Source organism: Schistocerca serialis, chromosome 10 (genome assembly GCF_023864345.2).
Source record: "Schistocerca serialis cubense isolate TAMUIC-IGC-003099 chromosome 10, iqSchSeri2.2, whole genome shotgun sequence".
NCBI classification, from domain to species: domain Eukaryota; kingdom Metazoa; phylum Arthropoda; class Insecta; order Orthoptera; family Acrididae; genus Schistocerca; species Schistocerca serialis.
Window position 1 is genome coordinate 136,368,133 of NC_064647.1, and position 27,764 is coordinate 136,395,896.

General features: G+C 40.4%; 1 protein-coding gene across 1 annotated transcript in view; it reads right to left on the bottom strand.

Annotated features, from left to right (window-relative positions):
• The window catches only part of LOC126424613 (basic proline-rich protein-like), a 147,872-nt gene that overhangs the window by 15,741 nt on the left and 104,367 nt on the right, over positions 1-27,764 (bottom strand). Inside the window, exons 6-8 of the mRNA XM_050087351.1 lie at positions 21,961-22,392; positions 16,279-16,441; positions 5,539-5,707 (exon numbers count right to left, since the gene is read on the bottom strand). Of these exons, the coding sequence (XP_049943308.1) occupies positions 5,539-5,707; positions 16,279-16,441; positions 21,961-22,392 (764 nt within the window). The remainder of the gene's footprint in view (positions 1-5,538; positions 5,708-16,278; positions 16,442-21,960; positions 22,393-27,764) is intronic.

A 27,764-nucleotide genomic window follows, 5' to 3' on the forward strand; every position in this document is an offset into this window, starting at 1 on the left:
GTGGCTGTTTCAACCAGTCATACGTGCACATTTATCAAGTTCAAAATTTAGAGTCAAACCTAAATCGCGCATTTCAGACAGTTTCTAAGCTGCAAAATGGCATTTTGCCTGTTGTCGTATTACAGATCTCCCCTGGATGCAGTGTAACACAATCTGTTTAGTTTTATGGATTAAAATATAGCTGTACAGATATTATTTTTTCTCTTTGAATCTTTTGTAACTGATTAGGTGCTCAATTGAGGAAAATATATTCCTGCTGCCAAGCCATCTCAACTTGTCACCTGCAAAATACAAAATAAATGAAAAACAGTCACACTCTTCTTGTAGCAATCTTTTAGAGTGGACCTAAGTCAAGAGGTGCAATTGTATTTGAATCAGATTGAAAATAAATGGTGTGTTAGTCTCGTAGCTGCATTGCCCACAATATTTAAAGCAACACAAGCAGCAACTAAAATGGGGAAAGTATTATATTATATCATGCCTCATGATTTGCTTCTGCTTGCACAGCATATGTTACACTAAACTTGTGAGATGTTCGTTTTCATTCTCACACTGGTTTGTAAGGTGAAATAGGCTTAAATATGTGAAACTGTGAGGTATTTTGTTGTTCTCTGGGTCATCTTGAAGAGGACATTGAAGGAAGTTTGAGAAATGTCAGAAATAGTTGAACCAAATGAAATTTTAGGAGATGACAGACATTAAGAGAATAGGGTGGAAACAAAAATCATGAGCTCTTCAATCAAGACAGAAAAACCAACACGGACAATTATTATTTGTGTAATAACAAACCTTGTAATCACAAAGCACTAATTCTACCATTCATTCAATGGATAAAAAGGTAACATGGGCTGCTGATCAGTTCCAATGACTAACGATCAAAAGATATCCGACGTTACATCAATCGAATCTAAAGATGTACGGGACAGGGAATTTCTGCAAGTGAAAGATGGAAGAACACATTGCATTGTAAGACCACAAAATGTGTGCCAACAGTAAACAGAGAAATATGAATAGATGTTACCTTCTGTATAACAAAAAGAGTTTTCAAACACTGCATGCTTAAAATCATTTAAAATAATATAAATAACAAGTAAATATATTTTGGCAGGTCTTCAAAAGGAAATTAAAGAAGTAAACATTAGAAAAATGGTGGCGAGAGTAGAAAAAAGGTGTACTTACCATGGTGGTTGTTGCAATCTTGACAACAGCAACAAACAACAGCTGAAACTGATCCTTTAGCTTCTAGAACCAAAAGGTTCCGTCTTCGGGAGCTAATGGGAAAAATGAAGAACGGAGAAAAAGTGTGAAGTCACAGATTGAGAGGATTAATATCCCAGAAATCTGGGACAAGACAGACATAATGGAAAGATTGAAAATAAAGATGGACAGCAACAGATGGTGCACTGGAAATACCAAAGAAGTTAGCGGCACACAGAAGCAAAGGTGGCAGTCGGCTGACACTGGATCAGCAGTCACTGGCTAGAGTGTAGAGGGTGGCGGGTGACATAAAATCCAAGACAGGTACGTGAAAGACAAAGAAACAAATTTCGTCAGAAATGGAATCAATTATGTAGACAACTGAGGAAAATTGTAAAACAAAACAGCTGGAAGCTGTGAAGATGAAGGATTGAACCTGCCGATAAAGAATGACAACTGGATGAATACTGAAGAATCTCCTGAGATTAATGAAGGAGGCTACCACTAATAAATCCTCGAATCTAATATTTGCTGGCAGAAATTTTTCTTATAAATTTTGTTCTCTCAATAAAAGATTTCAGCAGTGTGAAGAGTGTGAGACAGATGTCTACCACCACATTTCTGCAGCTCTCCCTAAAGAAATGCAGATCAGTAGAACGTCTTTCGCACTTTGAAATCACCAAAAGATCTAAAATTCCAGCATATTACCTCTTTAGTCCATTGTCCTCATGTATCTCTTAACTTGAGCCTGCTTTCATAGTGCATAAAACAGTTTACATTACAGGACCATCAGCTTAATAAGCCATGCTTGCTGACACAAGTTATTTACATATCAGTTGAATAACAGGCAGTAGACAGTCTCAGAGAAGATTAATTTGTGGTCCGAAAAAATGTATCAACACACAAGGTAATATTTGACTCACGACCGTCTGTTTACCAAGATAGACTGAACAAAGATAAACCTACATTCATAGAATTTGTAAATTTACATACTTGTACAGAAATTGGACTGCAGTTGTAATATTTGAAGGACATGACAGAAAAGTAGTAACTGAGGAGGGAGTGATACAGGGTTGCAACATACCTCCAATGTTAGTCAATCTATACATTGAGCAAACAGTAAAGTGAACCATGGAGAAACATGGAAATAGAATCACAGTTCAGGGAGAAGAAGCAAAAACTTTGAGGAGGTTTGCCAATGACACTGTAATTCTGTCACAGATAGCAAACGACTTAGAAAGCGAGTAAAAAAAAAACATACATAGTGTTTTGAAAAGAGGTTATAAGATGAACATCAAAAAAAGTAAAACAAGGGTAACAGAATGAAATCAAATTGAAATTGGTGATGCTGAAAAATCTGGACTGGAAAATGAGACACTAAAAGCTGTAGATGAGTTTTGCTATTTTGACAGCAAAATAATTGACAGTGGCTGAATTAGAGACAATATAAAATGCAGACCGGCAATAGCAGTAAATATTTTTCTGGAAACCTCAAATATAAATATAAGCATTAGGAAGTTTTTCTGAAAGTATTTGCCTGGCGTGTGGCCTCGTATGGAAATGATAAACTGTTTGTATACAAAGACAATAGAAGCTTTTGAAATGCTCTGCAAAAGAATGCTGAAGTTTAGATGAGTAGATTGGATAATTAATTAATCAAATTGGGAAAAAAGAAATTTGTGGAACAAATTGATTGAAAGGAAAGATCAGCTGACAGGACATATCCTGAGGTGTCAAGAAATCATTAACTCAGTACTGATGTGACATGTGGGCAGTAAAAGTTCCAGAGTTAGACCAAGGCTTGAACCCAGCAAGTAGGTTCGAATGGATGTAGCTTGCAGTAGCTGTGTAGAGATGAAAATGCTTGCACAATGTTGACTAACATGCGGAGTTAAATCAAAACAGTTTTCAGACTGAAGGCCACAACAATGTTAACAACGATAAAATTGTTTGTCTTGTTCCTTCAGCTCTTAATAGCTTCTTATTTTCACTGGGCATCTTGAAAATAGACATCACTTTTTGGATACACTAACCTCTGTTATAGCCTCATTCCTTCCTAAAATCCCCACTCTCTTTCCTAAAATTCCCTTTGACACACAGTGTCAAATACATATCATTAAATGTTCCAGTGCTCCAAATGATTGCTTCAGTTTCACGCTGCAGCACAACTGATTCAAACCTGAGGACTGCTGATTGGCAGAGGAGATGCACAACAACTGGCTATACAAGTCCCAGTGCCTTGTACATTTACAGGCATAGTCTGTTTATACTTGTGACTCTTACAGCTGTCTCTTTGGTTCAGAGTAAAAGATATTTTCACAATTAATACTGGCAGTTTACCAACAAGTCTCCCATTGTCTTCTATCCCGGCTTTCATGGCACTTCCTTTAATATTAACATTCAACAAATATAAGGCCTACTTTTTTCCTCCAAGTAAATGGAAGATGAAAGAGAAGGGCAACCACCTATGTACCCCACATCTGTGCAGGGAGCACTGTACCACACAACGGAAACCAGCATTCACTCTAGCTTTCAAGCACTAGCTCTTTTTTCAGAAATAGTACACACATTTACACACATAAACACACAGATGCCTGAACACACACTCCCGTGGCCGTAGCAAAACTAATTATTGATACTTGATAATTGACAGCTGCTTTCAACAACTGAGTATCAATAATCAGTCTTGCTGTGGCCACAGGAATGTTCATTTTATTACCTGTGTATTTACACGTGTGAATGTGTGGACTATTGCCAGAAAAAGAGCTAGTGCTCAAAAGCTAATGTGAATGTTGGTTTCTGTTATGTGGTGCTTGCTCCACGCATCGATCCACTATGTGTGAGTGATTGCCTTTCCCTTATTTTACACACGTCTCCATCCAGGAATTTCAATTATTGTTGAAGATAAAAGAGAAATATTTTCCGTGAAAAGTGCTGCACGGCATCAGTGTGTTTAAATACGGGAAAACTTGGGACTACCAAAAGCTATTGTAACGTATATTTATTCAGACAAAACCAGCTCCAGTCACGTGACAGTCTTCATGTCACGAATTAACACTACATCAAAGTTATAGGAAGGTTCCTCGTTGTCAAATACATCAGACAATTCTGTTGTCAGTTTACTGTATGACTTTAGCCACACAGGGTGCTGTACACTAGAGCCAACTGTCGATTTTTGCACTCAATGATATGAAAATTGCGTAAGGTGATAGAGGCAGATGTACGTGACAGTTACTCTGAACAAAAACTCTTATGTATTTGACACTAAGTGGTGTTTATCCGACACTTGAAGATGGTCGTTCGACCGATACTGGTTGTCTACGAATAAATATACATCATATCAGCTGAACAGCTCCACAACACAATTCTTTATGAGGTAAATGTTTATAGCAACATGCCATTTTTCTTAATATCTTACACTGAATGCCACTAGCATCTCAAATATAGGTGTATGGTTCCAAATAGAAAAGAAGCACATTGTAACAAACAAGAATCTGACCATTTTGCACACCAAGAAATGTATTTTAAAGAAACTGACATTGTAATGGTGTCCACAGCAGGTGAACATGCTTGATGCCTAAGTGTTTTGGATGCCATCAGCTTTTTAAGGAAAACCTTTCTGCCTTGTGAAGTCACCACTGGTGTCTACTTTTTGCACCTTCTTTTCTTGTCTCTTCACGTCTTCAGGTAGGCAGGTTTTGCCACTTTGGAAATAGAACAGATAAGGAAAGGAGATGCAGGAAATACACACTAGCAATGACTGCACGGGGAAACAAGGTTCTCCGTTAGGACTGATAGAACCCAAAAATATAAAACTTGAGACCAGCAGAAGATTAACAGAAAACTGTATGCTCTGTATGAGACCTGTAGTTGAAAGGATGGTGGAAGGGAAGAACTGCCAGGGGCAAGCTTCAGAGAAAAGTACGTGTGGTATATCATCAGTGATATGGGATGTTCCAGTTATGCTGAAATGAACAGAATACTGGCAAGCAACACAAATGGAGAACTGCACCCAACTAGTCTTGGGACCGATGACCAAAACAACAACAGTGACAACAACAACAAAATGGCTCATGTCTACATACTATCAAAGACAAACCAGTACCATTTCAACCGCATAACAAGTTCCTAAATCACCACATGAATAGGACTGCTCTCCATTCCGCTCCTGTCCACAATTGGTTTCTTTGTGTGTCCGCTCACATGCTTCGACATGTACACCAAATACGGGAGCACATAAGTCCATCTTCTGTATTTTATCTACAGTCCACTGGAAGTCCAATTAATACACCAATGACAAAGATACATAGAAGTATGTTGAGCTGAAATCACAGTACCCACCGGCAGTACTCTGTGAAAGTGAGGACGTAGCACTTATCCTCTATACAGGCCACACTGTTGATGTCTTTGTGCTTTGAAGCAAATATTTCATCTTCCGTGTCTGCAGAAGAGATGCCCTGTTCCGTGTGCTCTGGTCGGTAGTACCAAAGCAGTGACATCATCATTTCGCCTAGAAAACAACAAGAGAACAAATACAATACATAAAATATCTACTTATTACAAAATCATATTACAAAGTGAGTCGACATTTCTGCTAACTTAGTTCCCACCAATCAAAATGCATGTCATGCTGCATGTTTGACCTAGGTCACATTTGAAAAAAAAACCCTGATGCAAAGAACATGCTAAATATATAGAATGAAATAATTTACCATTGTCAATTTCATATCTTTCAATGCAGATCTTAATATGGTTCCTCCTTCCAATCATCGACAAACAAAGATCATAAATACTGAGATACATGATAGAAAAGCAACTGCAATAGTGGAAAGGTATTCGGACAGGATAACTGTGAGTTTCAACAGAGATTATCTAAAAAAAACTTGCTCCCCTTCTAGCAATAGTAAATCATAGGTCACTGGAGCAACAAAGCATTCCTAGTGACTGGAAAAAAGTGGAGGTCATTCCTGTTCCCAAGAAGTGTCGTTAGGCAGGCTTATCTCACTGACATCAATCTCTCGCAGAATTATGGAACAAATTTCATGTTCATGTATTGAGGTTTTTGGAGAAAGAAAATTTCTATAATAATCTACACAGATTCAGCAAACAGAGACATTGTGCAGCTTGCTCTGTTTCTCCATGAGCTCCAGAGTGCAGCAGATCAATGGTGTTGCGGTTGATGCCATGTTCCTCGATTTTGAGAAGGCATGTGATACAATTCTGTATGGTTATTTAGGAAAGCTTACTAAGTATTAGAACAGACCTGTGACTGGAATCAGGATATCGCTGCAGACGGGACGCATCATGTTGGTATTAACAGAACAAAACTGACAGATGTAAGCAATATTTTAGGAGTTCCTCAAGGAAATGTGAAAGAACCATTATGGTTTGCAGTATATACAGGGTGGTCAGAAACAGACTGAAAAGCTTTAAGGGTATCTGACAGAAGGTTGGGCTGAGAAAGAAATGTTAAGAAAAAAATTTTGCACACTGTGCCATTTCTGAGTTAATTAGCACTGAAGCTAGCCAATATGGGCACCATGCACACAAATTCAAGTGGCCCGCCAGAGAGGGCATCACCAAATGTGTACTACTTTTGGTTTACTCAACCAAACAAGAGAGCAATTCAAAAATTGGACATGGGACAGGAGAAAAGACTGAACACAAGACAAGGGCTGAGCAGTCTCTCGCGCTGTCATCTACACTATGACAACAACTGACACTAATCGTACCTGGTGCACATGATAACCTGATTGGCTAAATTCAGTGCAAACTAAAATGGAAATGTTGCAACATGTCAAATTTTTTCTTAAGAATTATTTCTCACAACAGCCTACCCTGCAACATACTTATAAGCTTTTCAGTTGACCACACTTTAGTGAATAACAATGACAGCTCTGTGAGTCTGTTTGCAGATCATGCAGTTATCTATAAGAAGGTATCAATGCCATAAAGACTGCAGCAAATTGTACGAATACATGGAGAGGATCAGCAACTGGGTCAGGGGCTGGCAGTTGATCCTGAATGTGGTATTGTGCGTAAGTAAGTGAAAAAGCAACTACTGTATAATTACACCGCTGATGACAAATCGCTGTAAACAGTAGCTACTGTAAAATAACTAGGAATAACCGTCTAGAGCAGCTTAAAGTGGAATGACCACATAAAACAAATAGCTGGGATAACAGATGCATGGTTGAGATCCACATGAAAAATCTTAATGTAATGTCATTCACTCATGAAAGAAGTGGCTTACACAACACCTGTTTGGCCAATTTTATAGTATTTCTCTTCAGTGTCAGATGCTTTCCAGGTTGGAATAATAGAAAAGATGTAGAAGATCCAACAAAAATAAGCGCAATGTAGAAGAGGGGGTATATGCTTTCTGCTCCATTGGAGACCAGCAGTGGGTGAGCATAAAATTCGGTGTTTACAATCCCGTACCAACACATATATACACAAAAGACCCCTTACACCCACAGAAATTTGTTCTGAAGAATATTTATGACAGTCTTGCAAACAGTACAGTGTTTAATCTTTCGAACAAGCTTTATGTTGAAGTCAGCAATTATGAGCACAACTTATTTGGCGAAACACACTGACACAATAGATGCACTCAATCAATATAAACACACTTAAGTTTGCAGCTGCACAAATAGAATGTAGCTGGCCAAAAATAGAATTTGCGTATAGTCCACAGTCGAAGCCAAGGCAGTCAACTAATAGCAGCTGATGAAATGAAAGACCCACGTAAGTGAGCACACACTCCACTACACGCTCCGAGCTGTAGATGCACAGATATAGTCGCTCGGTGGTCACGGGACCCAGCCTGTTGACAAAACGTGTGGTCTGGGTGTGCTGTCTCTTCCCAGAGTTCCACATACGGTGGCAGCTCCAGATCGCGGCACCACCAGTGGTGATGGCTCCAGCAGCTGTGACGGCTGCGTGTCGCTGTCAGAGACAGTTACAGTACCTCCTACTGAGTTCTGCTACATCGAAGAAGGAATTTATTTTACAATATTGGTTTTACCATAGATTCTTTCAGAATCATCCCTAAAATATCCTACAAAATCTTAAAAATCCCTAGATTCAGGCCATGTAATTGTAATAACAGAACCAAATATTATTTTCTACACCCTTTTGCTGCACTTAACATGACACTGTTGGGTTCTTGTACCGAGCAATAGTTTTCTAGCATTCCAAGTCTTGTACGAACCTACTTGTTAAGGTTTTTCTTGTTAAGTCTATTTCGTCTGTCTCTTTTTACATTTTTGGGAAGACTGAACAATCTTTCCACTTCAATATCTGAAGAAGGGACTGTTAGTAAAAGGGAAATGACTACATTGATGCTATCATAAATAAAATTGTCACAGTGATGTTTCAAGCTTAGTACCTTATTCCAATAAATTTCAGCTGGCAGTTTCCTTTATTTCTTCGTCCCCTTCAATCCCAAAATGCTTGACTTTCGTGAGAACTGGATGTCTCAATTCATTGTCTGCTTTATGTATGTTGGTTTCTCTCACCAAAAAAATGCAAATGGCTAAACATATCTTTCACTGACTGTTTCTCGAGATTTTGTGCTACTTGGAGATTTCACTTCTACACAATAGGTGTAATCGGTCACCTTTCCATGTGATTACTGTTGGTGTAATACGACTAAGTTCACGACTGACAATAACAATTGCACAGTTAACATAGGAAGCTAAAATCAGACAGACTTCATTCAATAATAGCTTGAGAGAATCCCCTTAATAGGTCAATGGTGTCATAGAGTAAAGTAATATGTCGAGTGGTGCCTACTGTAAATAATACGTTGGCACCTTAAATCCGATTTTACCAATTTCCCTAAACCCCTGTCAAAGCAAAACAGCCCTAAATCGCACATAACACGAGGGTGGTTTGAAAAGTTCTCGGAACGGAATAGAAAATAGTATTTACATCACTGAAACATTTTTTTTTTTATTTTTCAATGTAGTCTCCCTGTAGATTAATGCACTTGGTCCAACAATGTTCCAATGCCTTGATCCCATCTCAAAAATAAGTTTCCTCCAGGCCTGCAAAATAGTTGTCAATTCCGGCTATCAATTCTTTGTTCGAAGTGAATCTTCACCCACCAAGAAAAAGTTCAGTTTCGTGAAGAGATGAATGTCTGATGGAGCCATATCAGGTGAATAAGGTGGGTGTGGCAACAATTCATACCTTAGTTCGTGTAATTTTGCCATGGCAACAGCATGTGTTTCCGATCCAGCATCAAGAGCCGTGGCACCCATCTTCCAGATATTTTTTTTGCTTCTAATTCTTCAGTTAAAATGTGATATATCCTTTCAGATGGCAGCTGGCAATCGTGGGCACTTTCAATTGGTGGCCCTCCGTGACCATTTTGTGCATTTTTGTAATGATTTCTGGAGTAGTGACACATCTTGGCCGATCACTGTGTGGATCATCATCTAAGCTCTCCTGACCAAATTTAAATTCATTTGTCTACTTGGCAACAGTTGAATATGAAGGAGCAGAGTCCCCAAGTGTATTCTGGAAATTGGCACGAATATCCTTTGCTTTCATATCTTTCTTTATGAAGTACTTAATCACTGCTCAGATCTCGATTTTTTCCATCTTCACAAATCACTACATGAGAACTACAGAGCCATGTTGCTGTCACAGCTCTCTTCCAGGCACAGAATGTGGCACGTGTTTACAGTCAGAAGTCCAATGAATATTACGTGAAAAACTTATTGTGCTAGAGCTGACCTCTCGTGGTGATTACGAGGGCTTTTCAAACCACCCTCGTATAAGAAGTTTTGCCCTAAAAAAGGGCGAAATCCTGAAAAGCGGACACCCTGTTTTGTTTCCATTTTTACGGTGTTGCCAATTCCTGAGTGTTGCTACATCATGTCAGACGAGTCTGCAGTGACAGACTAGAGCATCACTCAAGCACTAATGACTTTTCCAACAATCAGGTCAACAATATGAGACACAAATGGAATCAGTCAACTGTGTACAACAATTTGAGGGGGTGTGAAATGGAATGATCACATAGGAAGCAGGTGTCAGACTTTTTGTTCACTGGTAGGATATCAGGAAAATGGAGTCACTCTAAAAAGAATACTGATTATGAAGTAGCTGTGCGAGATATCTTATAATATTGCTCGAGTATGTAGGACTTGTATAAAATAAAACTAACAGGAGGTGTTGAAAGGCAACACGAATGGTCACACTGTTACATGGCAGTTAACGCAAAAGACTGTCAGGTAACCCGTCTTTATAGAGTAATATGCAGATTCCAGTAGTTAGCGCAGTTAGTTCTTTAACACTGCATGAAAACCGCAGACACTACGAGGTGGGATCCAAAATTTTCGGGACTGGTGCTGCCACCTGGAAAGTAGGAGTAGTAGATCTTTGCACGGCTAGCTGGCGAGAGCTGCGTATCTGATGAGTCAGTGTGTGGAGTGGCATTCGGCTGGGAGGATGTGTTGCGTGTCCACAGTGATTTCTATAATACTCTGTGTTTGGTGTGTGGCGATTTTACAATGGATTCGCGAACAGAACAGTGTATGTGTTTCAAATTCTGTGCGAATCTTGGGAAAAGTGCGACAGAGACCATTGCAATGATTCAACAAGTGTTCGGGGAACAGAGCACGAGCTGTACGCGTGTGTTTGAGTGGCATGCTCAGGTCAGGACCAGCTGTACAGACGTCGAAGATGATGCTCACACTGGAAGGCCCGTGAGCCGCACAAAGCTAGACACTGTTGCCAAACTTCAACAATTGGTTCGTGCAGATCAATGTCGAACCATTCAAGACCTTGCAGATGAAGTGGGTATTGGTTATGGGACATATCAACGAATGTTGACTGATGAATTGGGCACGCATTGTGTCGCCGCAAAATTTGTGCCCAGGATCTTGACTGCCGGTCAGAAGGCACAGCATGTTGAAGTGTGCACGGACCTTCGTCATACCGCATCTGATGATCCAACCTTCTTGTCACAGATTACCACCGGTGACGAGTGCTGGATTTACGGTTATGACCCAGAGACAAAGCAACAATCGTCCCATATATAAAGGGAATTGCGCACAAAAAATTCATCCCACCCAACCAAACAGTGAATGCCACATACTACTGAGATGTTTTGCGACGGCTCCGTGAAAACGTGTGGCAGCGACGGCCTGGACTTTGGCATCAAGGGAACTCACTGGTGCTAATCACGACTAGGTGCCCTGTCACATGTCCTTGCTCACCTTTTTGGAAAAACAACATGGCGGTTGTACCCCACCCACCATACTCGTCAGATTTGGCATCTTGCGACTTTGCACTATTGGGTGGCGAGCAAGCCCCACTTGAGGGTGGCCCATGCGGTCGTTTGAGAATTCTTTTTCGCGCAGATTTATTTCGACAAAGAGTATTGTTTAATAGTGCAAATGTGCAAGCATATATTCGTTGAAGTGGAAGTGCTACAATTATTTGTACGATTTACGAGGCATACATCGTCGTAAGTGAACATGTGGCGAACTGTGATTTCACGTCAAAACTGTTAGAACAAAGAGGACAATGGGACTTGTGGTTCTGTTCGAACTGATTGAGTAATTTTCGTTTATAGCAGCCTACATTACTGCTATTGAGGGCTCGGAGTCAAATTATTATTAAAGAAAAACTGTAAACCGTCTCACCAGTGCTAATTTCATTGTGTGAAAAAAAAAGAACAACGCCAATAAATGGTGATTGAACTGTGTCATGAAAAATTGATTTTAGTATAATAATTGCCTAATTCTTGTTCCCTAACATTAACTGTACTTATGTCTGAGTGAATAATTAATTCAAAAACTATAATAAAGGCACAGGTGTGGAAGTGTACTAATGCACCAAGTGTGGGAGTCATCCCCTGAGACTTACCCGAGAGTCAAAATTTTGCAATAACATTTTTAACCAACATTTGTCTATGCACATTTCGTGTGAAAATGATGCAACCTCATTTCTTCTTTATTATTTACCGCCCCATCACAGCATGTGTCACCGGTGCAGCCTCTGAGGCAAGGAGGACATGAAGCTGATTTGCATCACAGTTTCATTGCACAGATTTAACAATCATAAGCAGCCAGTTGCATTCGACATGCATTTCAGTGAAAGTAATGGTGTTTGTCCTTGTCTTTCTTCAAATCACTGAAGATTTTTGCCGTCATTGGCTGTATCCGTGATATAGTTTCATCTTATGCCTTCTTGTGTCCACTCACCTGTGCCAAGGCCATAGATCATATTTCCTAACTGCCCACTTACTAAGTGTTTATATGCTTGATACAGTGAGTAAATCATTTTGTTTGATGTCTTATGAAAATAAACAAAATTGCTGTAGTGACCACTAGTTTCTTTTTGTTCTCTGATGAATTCCTTCGTTAACATGCGTGTATGAGGTATTATACCCATACTTTCATGCATAATTGGTCCATCCCTACTAATTTTTATTTAAGAAGCCATCATTCACTGTTTTTCTTTAATTTCTGTGACCTTAAGGGGAGCTTCCCTTCACTGTCGGTCATTAGGAATGAGATCTGTAGTGTCTAAGGGGTATGCTGAACAACTCCATGATCACCTCACAACAGGTCATAATGTTTAGGTTTTCACAGATGACATCTTCATTAATTAAAACTTCTGGGCTAAGAGGCCACTGTCGAACAGCAGCGATTCTTCCTCTTGATGTTTCGTTGCCAACTGCAGGGAAAATCTTCCGAGGTGAGTCAACAAATGGCTGCTGGGCCGTTGAGGTCGCGTTTATATAGAGCACATAGAGGGTACCACCACTCATCATGTGCTGTTGATGGTGAAACTATACCTGACTAATGCCAAACTCTTGATCAACATTAATCAAATGTCACAACACTGGTACAAAGTCTACCGCCATATCTTATGTAACTTTAAGCCACCTTCTTTTCTGTTAAAATTATTGTGGTGTTTATAAATCTCTACAGCCTCCTTACCACACCTACATAGAATTTTATACACCCCACATACTGCAGAACGGTTTTGTGTGTCTTTCACCGATTTTAGACATTCACTGATCTTCTTGGTAGGTTAGAAGATTTTTTCAATTCGCAACTTGGCCAGAACTTTCCCAATATGGTCCGTAATATTGTGGATACACGGAATGAAAACTTTTCCAGTCAATTGTTGTTGTTGCACGTTCCCAGACACTGTTTTTATGGGATGGAGTGCTCGATCTATCTCACTGTAATCATATCCATTTTTCTTAAAAGCTGTTTCAAAAATTTTAAGTTTCTCTTTCAAATACACTGGCTCGCAGATATTATTAGCCCTGTGCACCAATGTTTTAATAACATCTCTCCTCTGCCTCGGATGATGGTTTGAATCCTTATGGAGGTAACAATCTGTATATGTATCTTTCCTATAATCCTTGTGATAAGTCCCATCTGTCCCTTTAATTACTGAAACATTCCAAAAATTAAGCTGTCCATTACACTCAGTGTCCATAACAAATTGTATCTTTGGATGAATACTACTTAAATGTACCAAAACCATTCAATTCCTCTTCACAGTGATTCCATATCACAAAAGTGCCATCCGCATATATACACCACTTCAGAAGACTTTTATTGGCTGACTGCAGTGTCTGCTGTTCACAAAATTCCATTAGAAGATTAGCAACAGCTGGACTTACAGGGCTCTCCACTGCTTGTGTCTGTGTGTGTGTGTGTGTGTGTGTGTGTGTGTGTGTGTGTGTGTGTGCGCGAGTGTATACCCCTTCTTTCCCCCTAAGGTAAGTCTTTCCGCTCCCGGGATTGGAATGACTCCCTACCCTCTCCCTTAAAACCTACATCCTTTCGTCTTTCCCTCTCCTTCCCTCTTTCCTGATGAGGCAACAGTTTGTTGCGAAAGCTTGAATTTCATGTGTATGTTTGTGTTTGTTTGTGTGTCTATCGACCTGCCAGCACTTTCGTTCGGTAAGTCACATCATCTGTGTTTTTACATATATTTTTCCCACGTGGAATGTTTCCCTCTATTATATTCAATTAAATATTGAGGCGTAATACAGCAAAGTAATTAAAAATGTAGTGAACCCATCAGGTTGATGGGAGCCAGAGTGGATGGTTGACGTGGTTTTAATAAGATAATTTTAGGGAAGCTTAGCTCATCCATAAAAGAAGTGGCATACAAAATACTAGTTTGACCCATTCTCGAGTATGGCTCGAGTGTTTGAGATCCCAATGAGTCAGATAAAAGGAAGACAGTGAAGCAGTTCAGTGCTGCTTGATTTATTACCAGTAAGTTCAATCAACATGCAAATATTATGGAAAAGCTTTGTGAACTCAAATGGGAATCCCTGGAGAGGAGATGGCTTTCTTTTTGCGAGGTAGTATTGAGGAAATTTAGAGAACCAGAATATGAGGTCTACTGCACAATGATTCTTCTGCCACCAATGTACATTTCGCATATGAACCACAAAGAACAGATATGACAAATTAGGGCTTGTAAGAAAGCTTGTAGTCCGCCACTTTTCCCTGTTTGTGAGTGGAACAAGTGATGAAATGAATAGCTGTTGTACAGGGTACTCTCTGCCATGCACTGTGTGGTGGCTTGTGGAGTATGTATGTAGATGTAGATCTTATGCTACACCCAGTTTCATGTAACATATCATTCAACCAATGTGACTGAGTGAGGTGATACAGTGGTCAGCACACTGGACTTACAACTGGGAGGACAATAATCCAGTTCTGCAACTTGCCATCCAGTTTTAGGTATTCCATGATTTCCCAAAAACACTCTGGGCAAATCCAAGTATGGTTCCTGAGAAAAGGGAATGGCTAATGACCTTCCCCATTCTTTCATAATCGAAGCTCATGCTCCACCTCGAATGACCATGCTGTCGACAGAATGTTAAACTCTAATCTTCCTTCTTTTTTCCAGCGGAGAGATGTTAACCCCACGTCTATCTTGCCGATGAATGACGGCTACTGTTTGGAGGTTTCTGTCACGTGTTCAATATGTAAAGAGCTGTGTGGGCTTTGAAATTTCCTGGCAGGTTAAAAAAAAAAGGATACTGTGGAGACACGGCTTAGCCACAGCCTGGGGGATGTTTCTAGAATGAAATCAGTTGGTAGAACACTTGCCCACGAAAGACGAAGTTCCTGTGTTCTAGACTCAGTCCAGCACACAGTTTTAATCTACCAGGAAGTTTCATATCAGTGCACCCTCCACTGTAGAGTGAAATTTCATTCTGTGTCGCCTCTGTTTAGCATCCGTGAGTTGGTGCCGGTGTTTGGAGTAGCACAGTGCACTACTGAGTAAAAGCATGCACCATGAATGTGTGAAATAATGTCACAGCAGAACAGAAAAATTCAGTTACCATGATTTAATGTTCATTCAAGTGTGAGATCTCATGGTGTTCATAAAAATCTTATTACTTGTTTTGTAATGGTGTAATACAAGAAGCTTCTGTACATTGTGATATAATATAGCGAGTGATTAAGTGAATAATTACTTCGTATTCCTTTGAAGGAAGTTGAAATTTGGTGAAAAGTTTCAGATTTCAACACAAGCACAACCGCCACAGTAATGAAGTCCATCAGACTGCACCAGTGCACTCCAAATAAAGTTTAATTACAGGTGCAGTGGTTCAGAATTCAAGAGAACAACAACAATAAACCTGGACATACATACACTGAAAGGGGAACATTGCATTGGCAATGACCAAAATTGATCTGTGCCTATATCTTCCTGCTGCCACTTCAGTTTCACTTTTCACTGAACTACATTCTATTGAACGTTAGATTACGTGGTACAAGAAACATTAAAAGAACATAAGAGAATGCAGACTGAGCATCTACAAATAATGTATCCTGAGAAGTTACCAGTAAAAACAATTAAAAACATATGTAAAGGAAAGCATAGCTTTGGAAGTCTGGGGTAACATGGGAACAGATACCAAATAGGAGGAGCATGAGGAGAAGGTAAAGAAAAGTATTTTCTTCATCCCAGCATTCACTATGCTAGAAATCTTCGGAAACAATGTCAGACGATGGCATTGACCTGAGAAAACTATGCACGTTTTACACTAATCACTCAAAAACGTTAGCTTACCATCATCTGGGTTCTCCCACAGGGCAGCAACCTTTGCAACAAATGGGAGGTCCAGCTTCCTTGGTCCAGACTTGAGGAGGATGCAGTCATGCGGGCACACCAGGTCACCCTCCACGTGTCGCATTGCGGGATAGCATTTACGTGTAACAGGTACATCGTCACTCTGTAAACAAGCACGTGACATCTTTAAAAAAAATCCAAAGCTGTTTTACACCAGTGTTAAAGGTACAAATCAAACTATGAAACTGAGCACATAATGGCTTTCACAAAACAGTAATGTGCACAATGCAATAAATTGCAAAAACATCACAAAGAGGGCATCACATCTGCCACTTTTTAGTCTTCCTGAAGTATTTTTTTTAAACAATTATGGTAGTAAGTAAATAAAAAAACAAGAAGTGCATTCAGACATCAAATTTGAAACAATTAAAAAAGATGATGTTGACTAATCATGTTATGTAGGTACTGTAATTAAAGAAGACAATAGACATAGCACTGAAACAAGACAAAAAAAATTGTGACTGTAAAACATGCTTTCAGTGACAGAAGACAGCTGTTACTGGAGAAGTAGTTAAATAAAGAAAAGACAGTTTGTCAGTACTTTCGTCTGGAGTGTTCTACTGAATGTTCTGTTGATCACTGTTGAAGATGGACAGAATATTCTTAGAAAGGAAAGAAACGTGCCTTTGGAGTAGGTAAATAATAACCACTTGGACACAAAGGAAATTATTTATTATAATGGTGTTTGGTCCTTAGGCAGCAATTTATGCATGTTTCATCGTTGAGTGACTTAAGACATAATTTTTAATTGGTTTGATGAATGGCAGCTTGCTCTAAATGTAGAAAAATTTAAGTTAATGCGGATCAGTAGGAAAAACAATTCTCTAACATTCAAATACAGCATTAGTTGTGTGCTGCTTGACACAGCCTGTAGTCTTGCTACTGGTAGGGTTCAATCAGCATTCTAGAATTACAGAGATGTTTCGTGAACTCAAATGGGAATCCCTCGAGGCAAGACAATGGATTTATTGTGGGTCAGTATTGAGGAAATTTAGGGAGTCAGAATTTGAGGCCAGCTGCAGAATGATTCTGGAGCCATCAACGTACATTTCACATAAGAATCACAAAGAAAAGTTAAAAAAGAGAAAGCTGCAATACATTGCAGCTTATGTAATTTTATTTATGTGTTTTGCTGTATTCACACCTACACTGATAAACTAAAACATTATGACCACCTGATCAACTGTATATTGGTCCACATTTCGAATGAAACTATCTAAGGTTTCTGAAAACACACAGCACCATATGTCGACAGACAGGTCACGCAGTTCCCTCAAATTCTGGGTCCGTGGTTTGAAGTGTAACATATTCCTTCAAAGGAAGTGATGGAGTACACTACATTTCTCTGACCGACGAATGTCAATCGTGACCTTTGTGAGTATTTCTTTGTTTTTGTTAAGTATGCTATTTCAATTAGTATAATGTGGGGAGAATTTTTGTATTTCTGACGTGCAAGTTCACCAGTTGGAATGGACGCAGTGTATCTGCCAGTCACTGAGACGGGGGCAGTTTGTCTGTGTGTTGCAGCACTTGCTGCTTGGAAGTTTGCCCCATACTACCATTGTCCCACCTAGGAAGTGCACTGTGGGTCATGCAAGAGTGGGTTATGACATTGGCTTTGTCATTATAGTTGCAGTGAGTCTAGAGAGTTCGTCTGACAGTCTTGGATGACTTATACTGAATGTCAAGACAAGCTTTGTACGTTACAACCTGTAAATAACGTATAAATGAAATATTCTTACATGTGTAGCAACTGTCATTAAATGGTAATTTGTCACAGAAAAGATTAGTATCATTTTGTAAAAGTTGGTTCACGGAATGATGTAGCACCTAGCACAGGAGACGTTGCAGTGGTGGTGAAGTATGTACAGTGACCAAAGATATAATTCACAAGTTATATGCCAAAAGTAACACAGTTAATTTCATATTTGTGAGTACGGACCTGGTGCCCAATAATGCCCCAGATGTCTTCTCAGCAGGCAAATATGGCAGTCAAGACAGCAATGAGTTCAGTGTCACGCTCTTCAAGCCACTATAGCACAATGCTGGTGGCGTTGTATCACACACAGTTATAACACTGGAATAGGCCAGTGCCATTATGGAAGACAACAACCATGAAGTGATGCAGGTGGTGGGTTATAATACTCAAATGGTCCACAACAGTCATGGTGCTTCCAATTACTACCACAAGTTCCACAGAGTCCTGGTGAATGTCCTCCATAGCATAACACAGTCCCAGTCGGCCCAAGTCCAGGGTACAATGCCTGTTTCAAGCAGTCACACACCTAGACTGGAAAAAAGCGCAGGTGACGCCTGCATATAAGAAAGGTAGAAGGACGGATCCTCAAAATTACACACCAATATCCAGTTTGTTGCAGGATTCTCGGACATATTCTCAGTTCGAATATAATGAATTTCTTTGAGATAGAGAAGCTGCTGTCCATGCATCAGCACGGCTTTAGAAAGCATTGCTCCTGCAAAACGCAACTCGCCCTTTTTTCACATGATATTTTGTGAACCATGGATGGAAGGTATCAGACGGATGCCATATTCCTTGACTTCCGGAAAGTGTTTGACTCAGTGCCCCACTGCAGAATCCTAACTAAGGTCCGAGCATATGGGATTGGTTCCCAAGTATGTGAGTGGCTTGAAGACTTCTGAAGTAATAGAACCTAGTACGTTGTCCTCAATGGTGAGTGTTCATCGGAGGTGAGGGTATCATCTGGAGTGCCCCAGGGAAGTGTGGTAGGTCCGCTGTTGTTTTCTATCTACATAAATGGTCTTTAGGATAGGGTGGATAGCAATGTGTGGCTGTTTGCTGATGATGCTGTGGTGTACAGGAAGGTGTCGTCTTTGAGTGACTGTAGGAGGATACAAGAGGACTTGGACAGGATTTGTGATTGGTGTAAAGAATGGCAGCTAACTCTAAATATAGATAAATGTAAATTAATGCAGATGAATAGGAAAAAGACTCCCGTAGTGTTTGAATACTCCATTAGTAGTGTAGTGCTTGACACAGTCACTTCGATTAAATATTTGGGCGTAACATTGCAGAGCGATATGAAGTGGGACAAGCACGTAATGGCAGTTGTGGGGACGGCGGATAGTTGTCTTCGGTTCATTGGTAGAATTTTGGGAAGATGTGGTTCATCTGTAAAGGAGACCGCTTATAAAACACTAATGCGACCTATTCTTGAGTACTGCTCGAGCATTTGGGATCCCTATCAGATCGGATTGAAGGAGGACATAGAAGCAATTCAGAGGCGGGCTGCTAGATTTGTTACTGGTAGGTTTGATCCTCACGCGAGTGTTATGGAAATGCTTCAGGAACTCGGGTGGAAGTCTCTAGAGGAAAGGAGGCGTTCTTTTCGTGAATCGCTACTGGGGAAATTTAGAGAACCAGCATTTGAGGCTGTCAACTTACTGCCGCCAACTTACATTTCGCAGAAAGACCACAAAGATAACATAAGAGAGATTGGGGCTCGTACAGAGGCATATAGGCAGTCATTTTTCCCCCGTTCTGTTTGGGATTGGAACAGGGAGAAGATGCTAGTTGTGGTACGAGGTACCCTACGACACGCACCATATGGTGGATTGCGGAGTATGTATGTAGATGTAGATGTAGTAGATGTGGATGACTGTGTATGCTGACACAAATGTCAACCCAATGTCACAACAAATGTGAGTCGGGTAACATGTTTCCACTGACTCCAGGTGCAATCTTAATGATCTCATACCCAGTCGGAACGGACAAAGTCACGGTCTCAACATGGAAAGACGTAGGGGTCATTTGCTGCAGTGCTTCATGTTCAACAATGTCTGCTGATCAGCGTGCTGCAAGATGTTTTTGGCTGCACCACTACTGCACTGTCATCACATCTGCCAAAGATCACTACATAACTCACCTTACAGAGTAGGCAAGCCTCTGACCTTCACATTCTGTAATAACACTTGGGTGTCCAAACCCTTGCTGTATACCTGCTGTCTCACTGTCCCACAACAACTTTCTATAGATGCACTTGAACAGCCAACCTGTTTTGACTTTCTCCAACATGCACTGTCACAAGCATTGTGTGATAAAAATTTTCTCTCTGTCTATGTCACTTAGGTAAGTCGACTTCCCTAATTACAGCACACATCATCACTAGAATGATTCCTCAAGCATCTCTGTTCTGCTTCTATACTGTCCTTACTGGTCACATACTTGCAGTGCCACCAGGCGGCATTCAAATTTATGGTGGGCAGTGGTCATGTTTTGGATCATCAAGTGACTGTACTTTTTACATAAGAAAATAGTGTATCTCATTCCCGTTGGTTAAAGAGGAGTAAGCTGCACTACACTGTAGCTTACGTCATTTGATTCATGTATATATATATATATATATATATATATATATATATATATATATATATATATATATATATATATATATATATATATATATATATAAAATTTCATGAAAACAAGAAAAATCTGCTCATGAAAATGACTGCTTGAGAAGTTTGAAAGGTAAGGAAAAAAAGTGACAGCACTAACCAATAGCCTTGTCTTCCGTGACTTTAAGGTTAGGCTACACAACCTGAGTGAAGAATAGATTGCACTAATATCAATAAAGGATCGCAACTGTTTCATCAGAAGATTTTCCTGACATTTACAGGTTTTTCCAGGTTGATGTTTCAGACTTCCCTAAGCCACTGTTTATTGAATGTGGGAGCAAGTTTCACATCAACGATTTTCAGGAGTACAAGAAATATTCTTTAAGTAACTTCATCACTTATTAGTTATGCATATTAAAAACAAGATATATATGAAATGGATGATTTTTTTTTTCAAAAAATACTATTAAGTATTAATATTTTGTCACACAGTTACTGCATATACATTTAAATTTTTTTGTTATAAAGCTTCATTTACATGGAGGAAACTCGCACAAGACAGACTGTTTGCATTATTTTATAATTCAGCCTTGAGCCTGCTCTGAAGTCAATAAAAAGTGTAAGCATGATGTCACAATGTATGACAATGCAAGACAGACAGCAAAGTACTACTTTGTATTGAAATTAGTTAAACAGAATTGAAGACTGATTATTCAGTGCTGATCTATTACAAACATATCTGTGCAAATATGCATCCATATCAGTATGTTTTAATAATAAAAGAAATAAAATAAAATAAAGGCCACTATTAATTTGCGTGAATGACAAATTCACCCCTAAGACAGAAATTCTTAAGTGTGTGTTACACTCTGTTCCATTCACAACCATACAATGGGAGGAAGACATGGAACCCAACAACCCACTGACAATAATGACAATGAGAAAGTGAAGAAGGAGCACTGAAGAATACAGCAATTATTAAAACAATTCAATGCAGTTCTTCACTTTTCCAACTCCACAATCGACTACTTCAGGAAGCAGAGTCTAAGACACATTTCTAAAAAAATGAATCAGTACATTCAGACCAACAGTTCCTGCCAGAGACTCTAGGAATTCTCTGGTTTTTCCAGTAAGTTCAATTACCTAGATAATTCTTGATTCTTTACGTTCTCCAGGCAATGTTGCCAGCCTGAATAAGCATACTGATTTCTAGTATTTATCAAGGTAGGATGCAGAAGTACTTACAGTGAGGAAGACTTTGGCCTCAAAGGATGCACCTTCCCAAGACCAACCGTTGGACCACCTCGGACCCAAGGACTTGCGCGGACCGGACAACACCCTCGACTGGCGTCGGGCGGGAACTGAGGGGGTAGTACCGGCCTGCCCCGTGGGGGTGGCAGGAGGGGGGCTGCGGCGCCCGTTGGAGGAGCGCCGTCGTCTCCGTTCCGCGGCAGCGTTCACCACCGAAGCGGAGGGTGCGGTCCTAGGCGGAGGCGGAGCCGTGCGCCGCACCTTGCGCCCCGCTGTAGGAGCGGCTGCTGGAGCGGGGTTCGCTGCAGGTGTGGGGGAGGGCCCCGAACCATTGGCCTGCAACTGCTTGGCTGGGGCCTCCACCGGGGGCAGCCGGTTATTGTTAATGCAGACACCTGGCTGCAGTTTCTTCCTATGTGGGTATACCTGTTCAACCAATGAAAGCTCAGGTTACTAACTTCTAACACACACACACACACACACACACACACACACACACACAGAGAGAGAGAGAGAGAGAGAGAGAGAGAGAGAGAGAGAGAGAGAGATTAATTTTGACCATCATAATCAATGTTCTTGGAAAGCCCGTAACTGTGTCATTGACATTGTCAAGAATTTATTCTCATTTTTTGTTTACATAAATATTTTTGTGATGATTGCATGAATGATTTTCTGCCTCTCTTACATTGTAGTAGTAGTTTTAAAGGCTATAAAGTGTTGTGCCTCATCCACAGCAAAGAATATCATCCAAAAGCCAATCATTACTTACACTTTTTGTTTTTGTAATAAAAACATGCTACCAAAATATTAAAACTGTAAGTGATGATACACTTGTGGGTCATATTCTGTGTAATGGATGACGTACAACACATTATAATCTTTAAAAGGTAACCACAATGCAAAAGAGACTGAAAAATAACACACGCAGAAATCACAAAAAATATTTACGTAAACAAATGCACTTGAAAATGATGATAAATTCTTGAAACATATCGAGTTAAGCATGAAAAAATAATAAACTGGTGCAGTTTCCCATTATTTAACTCTCTCTCTCTCTCTCTCTCTCTCTCTCTCTCTCACACACACACACACACACACACACACACACACACACACAAGTACCCAGCATTAAAATACCTTGCAGAAGTGGAATTCACTGCCTAACTTCCTCCTGCTCTCCATCTCCCATCTTTTTCCACTTCCCTCAACTTTTTCTTTTTCTACCACAATGAGACAGTGAAATAACTTCAGATTTCAAGAAGACTACAAAAATTACAATTACGAAGATGACAGGTGCTGGCAAATGTGAAGACTATCAAACCATCAGTTTAACAAGTCATGGGTGCAAAGTATGGCTACAAATTATTCACAAAAAAATGGAAACACACAGAAGAACTGACATCAGGGGGGTCAGTTAGGGAAATGTAGAAACATGCAAGGCAACACTGGTGCTACACTTATCTCAAAAGATTGGCTAGATAAAGAAACACCTACACCAATGAAAAAAAAAAAAAGAGGAAAAAATCACTGCACCAAGAAGGAGCTGTGCAACATAAATGAAAGTTGGTATGCATGTTTTTACATCTGAAAGATGATGTCTATTCAGACACTCCACCAGTAGCATAGAGTGGCAATAGTAGTGCCACTCTGAGGATACACGTCAGGTTTGCTCTAAATACACTCTATTAGCTACCGTCAAGATTGGATATGGTGAATTGATGTTAGACACAAATGCCTTGAAGGTGACAAAGACGCCATTACCAACAACTCACAGAGTTTGAATGTGGTTGTGTAACAGGGCTAGACAACACTGGACGTTCCATCTGCGATATTGCAGAAAAACTAGCAGGAATGTAGCCACAGTACATGAATGCTGGTAGCAGTGGTCAAGAGAATGCAGAATTGCAAGAAAACTCTGCTCCAGACAGCCACGTGGTATAACAAGAAGAAAGACAGCAATCTGAGTAACAGTTGGTACCACAGTGACACAACAAACTGTTACAAATCATTTACTTCAAGGACAGCTTCGAGCTTGGCAGCCTGTAGTGTGCATTTAACTGATCCCAAACCATTGCCAGTTGCAACCGAAGTGGTGTCAAGCAAGAGCTTACTAGAGGGCAGGGTGGATGTCATGTTTTCGGATAAAACCAGTTCTGCTTTGGTGCCAATGATGACTGTGTGTTGGTTAGGAGGAGGCCAGGTGAGTGCCTACAACCAACCTGTCCGTGTGCTAGACATATTGGACCAACATATGGAGTTACGGTTTGAGGTGCGATTTCATTTGAAAACTGGAGCAGTCTCACAGTTATCCCACATACTTGAGTGGAAATCTGTATGTGAAGCTGGTAATTCAACCTGTTGTGCTGCCATTCAAGAACAGCATTCCAGTGTGTGTTTTCCAACAGGATAATGCTCACCACACTGCTATTGTAATCCAATGTGCTCTACACAGTGTCGAAATGTTGCCTAGGTCTGCTCGATCACCAGATATGTCTCCAATCGAACACAAAGGGACATACAGTGATGTCAACTCCAGTGTCATCCACAAACAGCATTAACTGGCCCTGTATTGACTGACCAAGTGCAACAGTCACAGAACTCCATCCCACCAACTCAACATGTGGCTTACTTCACACTTACACCACTGGCCATTAAAAATGCTACACCAAAAAGAAATGCAGATGATAAATGGGTATTCATTGTAGACAAATATATTATACTGGAACTAACACGTGATTACATTTTCACGCAATTTGGGTGCATAGATCCTGAGAAATCAGTACCCAGAACAAAAACCTCTGGCCGTAATAACGGGTTTGATATGCCTGGGCATTGACACAAACAAGGCTTGGATGGCGTGTACAGGTACAGCTGCCCATGCAGCTTCAACACGATACCACAGTTCATAAAGAGTAGTGACTGGCGTATTGTGACGAACCAGTTGCTCGGCCACCATTGACCAGACATTTTCAATTGGTGGGAGATCTGGAGAATGTGCTGACCAGGGCAGCAGTCGAACATTTTCTGTATCCAGAAAGGTCCGTACAGGACGTGCAACATGTGGTCGTGCATTATCCTGCTGAAATGTAGGGTTTCGCAGGGATCGAATGAAGGGTGCAGCCACGGGTCTTAACACATCTGAAATGTAATGCCCACTGTTCAAAGTGCCGTCAATGCGAACAAGAGGTGACTGAGACGTGTAACCAATGGCACCCCATACGATCACGCCGGGTGATACGCCAGTATGGCGATGACGAATACACGTTTCCAATGTGCGGTCACCGCGATGTCGCCAAACACGGTTGCGACCGTCATGATGCTGTAAACAGAACCTGGATTCATCGGAAAAAATGACGTTTTGCCATTCGTGCACCCAGGTTCGTCATTGAGTACACAATCACAGGCGCTCCTGTCTGTGATGCAGCGTCAAGGGTAACCGCAGCCATGGTCTCCGAGCTGACAGTCCATGCTGCTGCAAACGTCGTCGAACTGTTCGTGCAGATGGTTGTTGTCTTGCAAACGTCCCCATCTGTTGACTCAGGGATCGAGACGTGGCTGCACGATCCTTTACAGCCATGCGGATAAGATGCCTGTCATCGTGACTGCTAGTGATACGAGGCCGTTGGGATCCAGCACGGCGTTCCGTATTACCCTCCTGAAGCCACCAATTCCATAATCTGCCAACAGTCATCGGATCTCGACCAACGTGAGCAGCAATGTCGCGATACGATAAACTGCAATCGCGATAGGCTACAATCCGACCTTTATCAAAGTCGGAAACATGAAGGTACGCACTTCTCCTCCTTACACGAGGCATCAAAACTAAGTTTCACCAGGCAACGCCGGTCAACTGCTGTTTGTATATGAGAAATCAGTTGGAAACTTTTCTCATGTCAGCACGTGTGTCAGTGCTCTGAAAAGCTAATCATTTGCATATCACAAAATCTTCTTCCTGTCAGTTAAATTTCGCGTCTGTAGCACGTCATCTTTGTGGTGTAGCAATTTTAATGGCCAGTAGTGTATATTAACCTGTGAACTTGAAATGTTAATCACTTAAATATGTTACATAGACAAGCATATTCCTGAACTTTCAATACTCTACATTAATTATTTTTTGGTGTTGCGACTTTTTTCAATAGTTTTTATTGGTAGCTTCTGTAGATTTAGAGAAAGATTTAGACAACCATGCAATGTAAGCTTTTACTGGCTTTACTTCAGTTGGAACTTCTAGGCTGAGAAGCCGTGATCGATATACAGAACTATTCCCTAGCATTTCGTCGCCTGCAGTCAGAGACAAAACATCAGAGAATAGTTCTATTTGTCAACCACAACCTCTCAGTTTTAACTGAAACTTCTGACAGTGTTAATTGGAATGCACTCTGAAATTCTAAAGGTACCAGCAATAAAAAAATGAAGAGTGGAAGGCTGTGTAGTCTCGTGCAGAAACCGGAGTGCAGTTGTGAGTGAGACATCTTTGTACCCTATCATCCATCTTATTCAATCTGTGCATTGATCAAGTAATGGAGGATACCATGGAGTATTCTGGAAAGGAATTAAAGTTCAGGCAGAAGCAATAACATACTGACACATCAACAAATAGTCATTTTGATAATGGAGTGAACTGTGTGAACTGTAGAGGGATACAAAAGCCTGAATACAGTAAGCAGGTTCAAGTGGATGTAAGTTGCAGTAGTTATGCAGCCCAAGATACTTATTCTCTTTCCGAGTACTCTGGTGTTGTTGTGATGGCAAGTGACAATGGTGACATGGTGATACAGTAATGTATTCATTAACAATTTAAATAATAAAGTAATGCATCAGCACAGCGCATTTTCAAAGTATAATTTCAGGCAATCTTCATAACTAGAGCATAGGAATTTTGTGATAGCAAATGCCTACAAACTGGCAATAGGATTAACTATATGTAGTTGGCCTTTCTGAAGTATGAAACTTACTGGGAGATTAAAACTGTGAGCCCAACAGAAACTCAAAATTGGGACCTTAGCCTTCTGCGGGCAAGTGCTCTACCAACTGACCTTTCCAAGCATGACTCACAATCTGTCCTCACAGCTTTACGTCTGCCAGTAGAAACTTCTGTGACGTTTGGAAGGTAGGAGACGAGGTATTGGCGGAAGTAAAGCTGTGAGGATGTGCCACGAGTCATGCTTGGGTAGCTCAGTTGGTAGAGCACTTGCTCCCGAAACGCAAAGGTCCCTCAGTTCGATTCTCAGTCTGGCACACTTTTAATCTGGCAGGAAGTCTCGTATCATCGCACATGATGCTGCAGGGTGAAAATCTCATTCTGGAAATTTCTGAAGTACAATTGGCAATTGCAGCCAGGTATTAAGGAAACTGACCGAACATGCAACCTAATAAAGGATCACATTAAAAAAATCAGGTTTTTCAGGCTGATTCTACAAATAATACAATCCAACAAATCTGTCTGACTTTTTTAAAATCATGTGGCAATCACTCTTTCTTTGTGATAATGACAGAGAAAATATCTAAATCCGAACTGCTGCTACAGACGTAGAAAGCACATACTGTAGTGGAAGGCAAAAACTGGAATATATCCGACAAATAATCAAGGATGTTTAGTCCAAGGGCTATTGTGAGATAAAGAGACTTCAGAGAGGACATTGTGGCAGGCCACATCTACCAGTAGTCAGAAGGCTGAAGGAGAGAAAGAAAAAAAGAAAGAAAGAATAAAGGCAGCAAATGTACAAAAAACCTTTACTCAATCCACATAAATAAAATTTCTCCTTCCTGATGAGACATAACAAACACAATAATGAATT